Here is a 12647-nt window from a genome sequence, read left to right as displayed (position 1 = left end):
TTTGAGACAGCAAGCTGTTAGTTAGCTGTTAATTCTGGATTGTGACTATCTCATTGGGAGCACCACTGACAGTTTAACAGGAAATACAGCACAGAGAGAGGAACTGTGAATTTTAAGAACTAAGACTTTATCATAGTTCCACGGGAAGTTGTCCATATAAAAATAACAGCAATACGCAAAAACCAGAAAGTCTGTTCTTGATATGGTGAGTTAAGCGTAGGGATGTATAAATTGCAGAATAACCAACAAAACCAAACACACAGCCCAGTCCATGCCAATACGGCAGAGCGACCTGGGATCTTGAAAGCACCAGAGGCTGTTCTCATACATGTGTTATTCCATCAGCACTACCCAGATCATATAATAAAAATGTTGACAGTGGATTTTAGTAGATGGTGCCTTCTCCAATGTAGCATTTTAGCAATCATGTCAATGAATCCAAGAACTCTTAAATATAACATTAAATTGGGATAATGGTCATAATAATGATAAACCCATTGGTAGTTCTTCTCCAAAACCTTGAAAGACCAATTCAGTGATTTGCGAAGATGCAGCCACATGTGAGAAAATCTTTTCTATGTATGGGAATGCAAAGCAACCTTTATGCTTCAGGAGGATATAAGATATTTCAATAATATCTTTTAGTTTTATAAATATTTTTAAAATCTCACGATAAACTTAGAGCACTTTTAACTCTGGATTAAGGGTTTTAAATACATAATTATAATGTGTACACAAGAATCTTGATTTACATGCACTATCACATCCATCTGGGTCATGGTAAATGATAATTTTATACCATACACTTTACTGTGACTCCCTTTTGCCATAGATTAGTCTCATTTAAATTTTCCTAGTGCCTTTAAGGAGTTCAAAATGCTTCGAGTTTTGTGGTAAATAAATATACAGATTTTGTGTCTTTCAAATATATTTATTACCATATTAAGCAAATGATCTCAGATTTAAAGGGAAATGGGAAATTTTCTACTCATCAAATGCAGAAATCCATTCTACACAAGTCCTGACATTCTGCCCTATGCATCTCTTCCATCTGGCTGTTCCTGAGTTGCAACCTTTGATAATAAACTGGTAACCTAGTAAATAAACTGTTTTTCTGCATTCTTGAGCCTTTCTAGCAAATGGTGGAGGTCCTGGGACTCTCTGATTTGTAGCCAAGTTGGATAGAAGTTGTGGGTAACTTGGGGCCCCAGCACTTGTGACTGGCATCTGAAGGTGAGGGAGTCAGGGAGATAGTCTTGTGGGACTGGGTCCTTAACCTGATGTTATCTCCAGGTAGAGAGTGTCAGAACTGGGTTAAATTGTAGGCCACTTAGCCACTATCTGAAGGGTCATTGGTATGGAAAACCCACACTTCTGATGACTACAAGTGTTGGGCATAGAGTGTCGGTAGATAGAAAACAGAAGTATTTTTCCTTTTCAATACAGTAATTCCCATGTCATAGAATCTACTCAATTCATCTAATACAGCAAAAATATAACAAGACCTGTAAGTTATAATACAAGAAAGAAAATTATAACTGACCATATATATAGAAGTGGATATTAGTATCCTATATAAAACATTGATATAATTTACTAATAAATCAGAAGGACACTCAATAATTTCCCAATAATATATATTCTTAGCACATAATGATGGTTTAACATGAATATATCTATTAATAAAAATACAATCAGTATTTTTCATATCAATAAGTCAACAAGGAAAGAAACATAATTATTTTAATAGATGATGGAAAAGCATTTGTTGCACTCAACTTCTATGGTGTTTTAAAAACTCTTAAGATGGCAGAAATAATGCAAGAATAAGTCTATAATATGATAAAGAATACCAGGATAAACCACATTGCCAGCACGGATACAATAGACTCTCTAGTGACTAGACATAGGCTCAGTAAAATCAGGAAGAATACAAGGATCAATGGAAATACCACCTGTTGAATACAAGATACAGGCCTTTCCAAAACCACCCTTCTACTGGTTTGTCTCTTTGAGGTTCTTCTCCTATTCAGGGGTGGGACGAGTCTGATGCAAGTGAGCCTCTACAGTGTAAAACCTAAGGATACACTCTCAGGGTTGTGAAAAGGCATGGTTGGCCCTTACATGCCCTTGGCAGTGAGAATGGTCCTTAACTTCTGTGCCTTCAGAGTCTCACTTGCCTTACCCTAGTCCCAGCTCTGCTCACATTCCCTCTTCACTAGCTCTTTCCCTCTGACTAACTCAAGCCTGCCATTTGCCTGTAGCCAGCTAATCTCTAGGAATTTGGATTTCTTAGAAAAAGTTAAATAGCTGTCCCCTATGGCCCACATGTTGCTGAGTTTTCCAGCTTCTCGCACTGACTACATACTATTGCAACCTCTACAAACATTTATTGTTATTTAAAAAAAAAATGAACTTCACAAATTCCCTATACTTAATCTCCAAAGACCAGATTTTTTTTTTTTTAAATATACACAACATATGTGAGATATTTAAAAGTTAGGAAATTAGTTTTTAGATATTTCTTAGGATAGACATAATTTTAAGGTCTCAGACAAAACCTTTATTTTAACAACTTATTGTCAATTATTCTCTTTAGTTCAAAGAATTTTGCAAGTAAAATAAGATTATGTATGGGGAAAAACAAAGAAACTATTAGGTTGGTGCAAAAGAAATTGCGGTTTAAAAGGTTAAAATTGCAAAACGGCAATTGCTTTTGCACCAACCTAATACAATATAAAGGCCAACTATTATTGGTTATACTCCTTGTTATCTAAAAATATGGTCACTTACATATTATTAGAACGGGGCATATTGCAACAGAAAAAAACTCACTATTTTTGCAGTAATATGAAAACTTACTATGCAGAGCTTTGGTAAAGCAGACTGAATAGTGTCGTCATAACTTTACTTTGCATAAATCTATAGAAGACATCAGCCTATGACCTAAGTCCAGGTGCTACCTTTGTATGTCTTCAAGGAAATAGAAACTGCCAGTAAAGCCGTCCATGCATCATGCGCCACGATATTTCATTCTTCTTTGAGAAGCAAGTTTTTGCTATTGAACGTGTTTCTCCAAATACATCTGAGGCAAGTCATGCTTAAGCCTTCATATCTAATAGCATCATTTTACAGATAAATTCATCTTCAAAATGAAGTAATTTTACTGAAGCTAAACTCTTTCGCATAGGACCAAGGCAGAATATAATTCAATTTACAGTCAAGATTACAAGACCAGAAATTATTTCTAAGTATGGTAATGATCAACATCTATCGAGTAACATTTTTAGAATTTTCACTAGTAGACTTGTGATTAAACCACTCACCTAATTGTATCATTGGTCTCTGAAACAGCTCTCAGGTACTCCTTCAAATAAAAATAATTAAAGCAGTATTTCCGAATCCTATAGCCTCGCCATCGTCTCTGAATCTATTGAAGTAAACAAAGATAAAATATGCCAGTGAATATTTTTCAGCGAAAACATTCATAGTTCTTCAAAATCAAGGCAATGATGGGTGATAACTCATATCAAATAAAGTCTTAGACTTCTCCACTAATCTAACTATATATATAAATGCATATGTATAACTATATATATATATATGTGTGTGTACATATATACACACATACATTTACAATGTAGGTGGTACTCAGAGAGTTATAAAATATTGTAAAAACAAAAACATACTTATAGATTATAATTTATTTGTAAACATGTATAATTGTTTCACGAATACTAAATGTGAAATTAACTATTGAAAGATTCAAATTTGGTTTGCCAGTTCCTACCATTTCCATTTCCTGACCAGTTTGTTTGTTTTGTTTCTGTTTTCCATAACCAACTGGCTTGAAGATTTTATTTGGTCTCATTGAAATCAACTTTTTTAAATAGGCATTTAAAATTCCGTGGTATCAAAACCTTTCACCAAAATGTCTTATATCTTCATGACATTTTAATATTTCTTTAACAATAACAATAGCTACCATTTATTCAGTTCTCATTATGTGAGAGCCACTATTCTACGGGTTTGCTTGTATTTATTCATTTAATCTTTAGAACACTCCTGTGAGATAAATAACTCTTATCAACTTATTTACAGATTAGAAACCAGCCACAAAGAGAAGTTACAGCATTTTCCCATTTTATAGCTATGAGTGATAAATCCAAAAATCAAATTAGAATTTCAGAGAGCTTATTCTCTAAAGTTTTGCAATGTACAATAGAAACAAAATGAACTGCAATGTTCAGTGAATGAACATTTCTGTTGAAAGTATCTGGATTTTTTTTTAGATGAAAAGCATGTTGAGGGTCTAAGAGAACATATTTAAATGGACTACTAGGTGTCTTATAAGAATCAACCTCCTTAAGCACTATCTCTTCCAATAACAACTCGGTTAGAAAAACTCAAAACAAAAAATAATAATGTACATATCTTAATTTTGTGGAATACAAAAATACTAAAATACTTCAACTTCTTTAAAGGCGGAGAAAGAAGAAATAACAAAAATGGGAAAAAATTTTAATTTAGCCTTGCATAAAGATTTAACTTCATTTCCTAAAATTTTCCATCAGTTTACATATACTTACAAATTGCTCTCATATTATGAATGATTCTCTTTTTGGATATGAAGCCTTTCCAATGTTTTAGACGTTTAGCTAGGCTAGAAATACACTCCTCTAAATGCTTATTTTAATAGGAAAAGGTAATTAATATAGAGACTATATCTTAATCCATTGGGTTTTAGCCCCAAAACCTATGCTTTTCAAACTAAATATGTTGAGTTTAAAATTTTTATGATTTGAATGCTGGATCTATAAGAATAAACAGGAAAAAATGTTCTACTCAAATTCTGACCCTTTATTTCTTTTTTAAATTATAGCCATTTAAAAAGTATTTTACACTCTGATATAGTAAACGTGAAAATTTTAAAGACGTGTTTTAGTGTGAAGAAAAATAATTGAAGATGTGCAAAACAGCTTGTAAGAACAATTAAACCAAAAACAATGATTCTAGAAAGTAAAGCTAACTAGACTAACAAGCTAATATAACAACATTGTGGAATGTTTTTCCAAGTATTTTTCAAATAATCTTATTTTAGAAATTAATTCTTTAAGAAAAAGTATTTTTTCTAAAATTATATATTCAATTTAGAAACTCTCCCCCTCCAATTTAACCAAAATTATATTACAACTAATAAAGAGAGGAATTAATACAAATCACTTTTCTAATGAAAAAGAATAATCAATGGGGACATGTATACATATGTAAATCACACACGCAAATAAGTGAATATTTTCCCAGTTTACCTAATTTAATCATTATAGTAGCATTCTGAGGTAAAGATTATTATTAGTCTCATTTGATAGAAGAGGGAATTGATACTTAGAGGTATTAAATAATTGCCTAAGGTTTTATAGGTGGTTAGATGGATTCAAATGTTTCACAACCTTTTATCGCATGTACAGTAACAATTGTATTAAAGAAGAGAACACTTGTAAATAAAAATACAAACAGAAAATCCATCATCAGCAATAGAAATGACTCAGGAAGCATGGGAAAATATTAGGATATCAGATAGGGTTAAAGGGAGGAACTACCTAACACATGAAAATATCATTAAATTCTAAATAAAATTTGATTAAATATACCAGAAAACATAACAGATGCATGCTGGAGTACTAAGAAGGAAAGAGGGAAGGTGGTGATTTATGATTCGAGCATACCAGATTAAAGTCAGAAAGGACAAAAACTGATATTGGCTGAAAAATCTGTGCCAGTAGGAAGGGTACTGAAAGAAGCCAAGGGCACGGCCTCCTTCTCACTCCAAAATGAGCAACTCTAGAAAGCGCACCAACCACCCCACAGAGTATATGTACAACTGGTGAGCTCTTCTCCTACCGTAACTGCTTAGACGTCTGTCTACCCAAAGGCAGAATAAAATTCCTTTCTGAGACAAACGCTTTTATTCACAGTTGGATGTTAAAAATGCATGATAGGGAAGTGATGGTTAACAAATTAAAACTCATTCCACATTAAAGTATAATCAATCAAACTTTAAGTGGCTTTGTCAGAGGTAAAAGGAGCTGGCACAAACTGGGCATTTGAGTAGTGAAGATGCTACCATCCAGTGAAGTGAAGGATAAAAAAATGTATTGAGCTCCTTGAATGTGCTGAGTATTATATGCTAACTGCTTTAATTCTCATGATGGCCTTCTGAATGAGGCATGATCTCCATGTTAAAGATCAAGAAACTGAGGTTAAATAACTTGATCAACTTTACATAACCAGTAAAAAAGTGAATGGCAGCCTGGCTACAAACCCAGCTCTGTGTTACTCCAAAGCCTAAACGTCTTGAATTTTGCCTGCAATTCCTACTGATATCCCAGCACTCGTTGAATAAACTCTGAATTTTTAAAAAAAGTACATTTAAGAGGCAAGATGACTTTTGGTAACGATATTTGCTCTTAATTTCAAGGCGAATAGGTGATGACTTCCAAAAAAAAAAAAAAAGCTAGTATTCATGTCCTTCGAAGTAATTAGCAACTTTCAGAAGTGATTGGTATAAAACAATTATTGTCATTGATCAGCTCTGAATAGATAATTTTAGACAAAGTCATTGTGTGCTCAGCAGATTACAGCTTGTTAACTGGCAACTTCCAAATGACCTCTTAAGCTAGTCAAATCAATGATGCATATTCCTCATTAAGTAACATCAAAATGTAAGTGGTCTTATAAATAATGTTTATTTTAAGCACTAAACCAAATGGCAAAACCTTCACATATTAAAAGTCATCTGCTCATAGAAAAGATCTTCCCTCTGTTGGGTTAACTTTTAGGCCTCAAAATTCACAGCAACCTTAATGTTATCAAAGGAGAAAAAAATAATATCTTCTCACCTAAATTAACATGAAGACATAGACAACAAATTCACTAATAACCCTAGCATTAGTGCTCTAATTGTATATGAGTGCATACAAGTAGAACTCTTATTCATAATGATAATTTTACTTAGTAGAATGTTCAACATTCTAGAAGACTATACAGTGAGCAAAGAAAAACCGGTTGACTAAATTTTCAAAGATAAGGTGTTTAAAAATGGTAATATCCAAGTTTTCATTCTACTGTGTTTCCCCAAAAATAAGACCTACCCGGACAATCAGCTCTAATGCGTCTTTTGGAACAAAAATTAATATAAGACCCGGTCTTATAGTAAAATAAGACCGGGTCTTAATATAATATAGTAAATATGATATATGATATGATATAATATAATGTAATATAATATAATATAATACTGGGTCATATATTAATTTTTGCTCCGAAAGACGCATTAGTTCTGATTGTCTGGCTTATTTCGGGGAAACACAGTAGGTGTCACTGCATTGTCATGTCAAAAACATATACACAAATGTGTAAATCTTAACTAGATATTTTTAGCTAGCTGAAAATTCTGGATAATTATTACATACTCTTCTTTTCTTTAATATTCTGCTTCCCCACTCTAGCTGACTTCCTACTTCCTTTTTCTATACTTTTCAAAAATCATTGCATAATAATTTGATATTAGAAGGAGTAAGAGGGAAGAAGAAATATTATTTTGGACCATGACGGAACATTTAAATATTTGTCCATCATCAGGCAAAAGCTTGGAGTTGTCTAGATGGTCCCTTCCCTTCTTATTCCTTAGACTGATATTTTGGGATATCTTTTTCTGAGTGAATGAAACTGTGTCTTATTCACTTTGTATGCCTAGAACTTAACATGTGTAGTATATGAGACTGTCAGGATTTTTTTCATGTATTAGTTTACCTTCTTATCTTCATTTAGCTAATCTTGGAGTCATTATTGTAAACATAAATCCTTCATAGTATTATAAATATAAAAATAGAATTATAGTTAAGGAGATGAAGATGGATCTTTATATATCTGACACATATTTACATTTTTAATTAAAGCCACCTTATATTTTTTTCATATATATATATATATATATATATATTTATATTTTAGACACAAGTGGGAAACAAAAGAAAATGGTTAGTTGACGTTTCAAGTTGGATTAATTTTTGCAAGTTAAAATTTTTACTATGTAGATCGAGAGCTCCAAGAGGGAAGAGCCAATAAACTTTTGGTTATTTTGCAAATTGGTTGTTTTAGGTGATCTTTAGTCTAGTGATGGTCTTGTTATTACAGTTTTTATTTCCCTTAAAGTGAGGATTTCTATCGAAACTGAAATGTTTTGCGGCACTGATTTCAAGCTAAATTATTTAAAATAATAAAGGAATGGCTGAGACTCTCCATGGTCCAGCAGACTATAACTAAGTAAATATATGTCATTGATCAATAACCTGTGACAGGTTTCCAGAGTTAATGGAATTCTACCTGTAACAACCAATTGCATCTGTAGTTCTTTAGAACTCTGTAAGCGTTAGGTCATTAACCATTTTGCATTCTCAGAGATCCTTGAAACTGAGAGGAAAAAGTCTGATGGAACATACTCTTTAAGAAAGCTCTCAAAGATACTACACATTAGCACTTCTTACAATTTGTATTCGTACGATACTCTGCATTTGCCCGAGTCCTCCAAATGAGGACTCAAGGAGTGTGTGATGACCCAATGGAGGCTTGCCAAAGGCATAACAAGGAATAAAAAAATCGCAGAGAGTTTACCTTGGTTAACTTCCAAAGTCAGTGACACATTACGTATCCTCATTAGTTTACGGAAGACCCATATATTCTAAGAGTTAATGCATAAAGAGAGGGATCCGCAGTTGAAATAGCAGACCTAGTAATGATTTTGTGGGGCTCCTAATGTTTTAACCAAGTTACAGTCCCCATTTCTTTTTCATTCCTGTGTCAGAGTCCAAAACAGGCACGTTGGAGGTGCAAATACACCAAATACAGATCTGGGCTTCACAGAAATCGGTGTGATCTGCACCTTGGACCCCAAACAGGAAAGAAATGACAGATTCTTTTTTAGTGTTGGCTGCATCCTATACAAAAAGCCACATAAAATTGCAGCAGGAAAGGTGCTTCATCTAGGAGTATGATGCATGACAAATACTGAAGCTAGCAGTAGCAATATGCGAAAGCCATAGCTTGAATATTCTTTTATAAGGTGAGGTTTGTAATCCTAAACCATCCACTTCTGTCTAAGAGGGGAAGCTGAATTTGGATGCCTTAACTTAGCCTTCTCCTAATTGTCACTAAATTTCATATTCCCCAAGTGAAATGTACTACCAGTAAGGATGCTTGTGAATTGTCAGGGCCATGCAGCCAGTTTATCAAGAAAACCAGAGTATAAGCAATAAAATTTCCCTAAGTGTTCAGTCTGGGGTTCATATGGTTGTTCTCCAGATTTGGAGAAAAGGAGAGGATGAAAAGTAAAAGCAAGACTACAAGTGACCAGAAATCACAGGAATGTGGGTACTGGACCTCTCTGTTTAGTTCCTAACACTGTCACTTAACTACTTTGTCTGAGACAAAAGAAATGTTTTTGTTCTGCCTATTCCCAAAATCTGTGCAAGCCAGATTCATAATCACTAAATTCAGCTTTCTATTAGGAAAATAACACATAAAAAATGAACATAGAAATGATAGAAATAAAACTTCTAAGCTGGAAACTGACTTTATTACTGTTAAATCATATGAATAATTTCTAATTGATTTGTATTGGGCAGGAATCTTATATTCCAGGACCACGTTCATCTATTTATCATAATATTCCATATGACATATGGAAACTAATACGTTGCTTCATTAATATTTAGTCTTTCTCCAGCTACGGCTCAGAGATATTTAACATTCTAAAACATAAGTACTGATAATTGCATGTTTTACATTTTACTCTAATTTTTAATACTGCCAAGATTATTTAGTACAGCTAACTTTTTAACTATGTACTCTTTTCTTTCTTTACCATTAGCATATCAATCAAATTTGCATTATTCTGGCTTGCTCGTTTTATTAAAAGCGAATTCAAGGCACAATTGACTTTTCATTTGTTTAACAAGTGAAGAAATATTTACCCTGACAGCCATTGCATTGTAGATATTCATCTTCATAGTATAATACGCTAACTGTGAATCAAGAAAAAAAAAAGATGGCATATATTTCAGTTACACAAAGACAGTGCAGCCTATTTTTACATATAAAAGATAAGAATCTTTATACATAATACATAATAAGAGTTCTAGGCTTAGAAAAATGAAATCAAACTTTGTATTGAAGAGATAGGCTTCCTAATACATAATGCAGGCTTAACCAGAAAAATCTATGGTAGTCAAACTAGGAGCTAATGGAGATATATGATCATAAAATGCTCTCCGCTGAGTTTGATAATCAATGGTGCTCTACTGAGAATAGAATAACAAAGCAGAAATATTCACAAGTGCTGGTGACATGTAGTATTGTATGATTTATTCACTGGGGTTCTTTTAGCCAAAACTCACAGAAACATAAAAGGAATTCATATTTCAAGACGTCTGGTTTAATGAAAAATTCAAAGAAATGCTGTCTTCAGTCGAAATCGTTCAAGGATATGGATGCAGTGACAGAGCAAAAGTGTGCCTTCCAACCATCTGTACAAAATGTTATGTACTTAGCTGCCTCCTGAGTCATCCTGGGGAATCTGGTTTCATTTAACATCCATTTTTAACACCATAAAATCATAAATACAATGATATCATGTTACAGCAAATCCCCTGATATAGTGAAGACTTCCTAAAGTCTTGGTTTCTTTCTAGTAGAGACACATTTGCTTATTTTTATATATATATATATATACATATATATACATATATATGTATATATATAGTCATATATATATCATGATATATATATATATATATATACATATATCATCCCTGTTATAGCAAATAATCATTTAGCAACTTAGCTTATTTCAATGAAAATATTGCTTTAAATAAAGCTTCCACATCTGTTCTATCTTTTAATTAAAAATATAAAATTAACATAATTCATGACAGGATAATAAACACTAAAGCAATGAAATACATATTTTTTTCCAACACAAAATATTTTATCTATTCTTATTCAATCAAAATGCATTCGACTAATACATTATAGGTCATAGGTGTTACATTTTAGGCAAAAATCAGAGATAAGCTCCTTACCCTTTTATATAGGGGTTTTCTTCCCCCATAAGAAGCAGGGATTCATGTGAAAGGATTTGATGGTAATTAGTATTGTTTGCATTGCCTGGTCTGATCCAAAGCAAATTGTCTGTGCAGAGCAGCAGGACTGGATTATTTATCAACAGTCTGAGCAATTAAGAAACAGTTGGCTGCAATATGGTATTTACAAATGAACGCAATGATGTTACTTCATTTTAAATTCTCTTCCTTTGTTACAGCAATCAAGGCATAATTCTTGGTGTTGGAGGTGAATGCAAAACACTTCAAAGCCATATTGCTCCAAGTCACATCGAGGCAGATACAACCATTAAATATTTTTATATGGGAGAATCATGTTGGAAATTAGACAGTATTTGAAAAAGTCTGGGTTCAGAAAAGAGATATGACTTCTTGTCTCTGGCATACTGCTGTTTCGTTAGCAGCAGTGAGTGTTGTGAGCGCTTCAGCCACAGACCTGCGTTCAAGTTCTGATGTTGCTTTTTCTAGCTACGTGGCTCTGAACAAGTTACTGAAGGTCTCCCAGTCTTCATGTCCATGCTTACAAAAGGGGATGGGACATTGCACACTTCCTAGAATTGTTGTGAAGACTAAAATGCGACAAAGTGAGGTGCTTGGGACAGAGTTGGTTGGCAGTCATTGTGAAAGGGATGGTCACACGTGCTATTACACATTTTGTGGCTAAAAGTATGTAATTTAACTATAAGTAAAAACCCACAATGTGTAAAAGGTTGCATTTCACTCTGAGTGAAGAGGAGAGAGAGATAGAGCTTTTAAGACTAAGAATTCTGAATTATATGGTTAAAAGGTAGAAAAGCACGTTGATTCTAATATATCAGTCTCATGGGAACCAGTAATTCTCTAGCCCAGATGCTTTTGAAAGTACCAAAAAAACATAAGTGAGACCTTTTTGAGTAATACATCTATATAAACTTGACCAGATCAACTGGATTTGTCGGGCAATACAGAGAAAATACTTGCATTAAAGTGATGACAATGGAACCTTTAGAAACCATGCACATATGGAAAACAGATTTGAGGAGCCTGAGCTTTTGTTATTTTCCACAATCAGTGTCATCCTCATTTCATAATTTTGAGTATAATCATTAAAATGATTTATTATCAAATAATCATGAATATTTTGTGCATATGCTTTGTCTTGTTTACTGGCAACTGATACCAACCTGGTCATTATCAGCAGCTGATCTTTTAAATAACCTTTCTTTTTCCACAAAAAAGTGAAAAACCAATTATATTATTTCTCAACGTTAGTACTAATATAATCTTTAAAAGAAGGTGAATCAAATCTAAATTAATTTCATAATTAAAATGAAAATATGATAGTAAAATTTTAAATTAATATTAGTAAGTCAGAGTCTTAAGTTATCCAGCCTTTGGTGTTTATTTAAAAGGCAAGACCCTGAAGGGAAAAAATATGTTATATTTCAGTTTTGTACTCTGACAGGAAAGGGTGATAAATGTTGCCTCATT

The 12647-nt window shown here is 33.1% G+C and overlaps 1 protein-coding gene across 3 annotated transcripts in view; it reads right to left on the bottom strand.

Annotated features, from left to right (window-relative positions):
• The window catches only part of SPATA17 (spermatogenesis associated 17), a 173148-nt gene that overhangs the window by 144759 nt on the left and 15742 nt on the right, over positions 1 to 12647 (bottom strand). For all 3 annotated transcript variants that reach the window (XM_033099356.1, XM_033099354.1, XM_033099355.1), the window contains exons 4-5: positions 10032 to 10082; positions 3327 to 3430 (exon numbers count right to left, since the gene is read on the bottom strand). In XM_033099356.1, coding sequence (XP_032955247.1) covers positions 3327 to 3430; positions 10032 to 10082 — 155 coding nt within the window. The remainder of the gene's footprint in view (positions 1 to 3326; positions 3431 to 10031; positions 10083 to 12647) is intronic.

The sequence above is a fragment of the Rhinolophus ferrumequinum genome, chromosome 27 (genome assembly GCF_004115265.2).
Source record: "Rhinolophus ferrumequinum isolate MPI-CBG mRhiFer1 chromosome 27, mRhiFer1_v1.p, whole genome shotgun sequence".
NCBI lineage: Eukaryota > Metazoa > Chordata > Mammalia > Chiroptera > Rhinolophidae > Rhinolophus > Rhinolophus ferrumequinum.
Note: the sequence above shows the minus strand (reverse complement) of the source record. Positions and strands in the feature narration are given on the sequence as shown.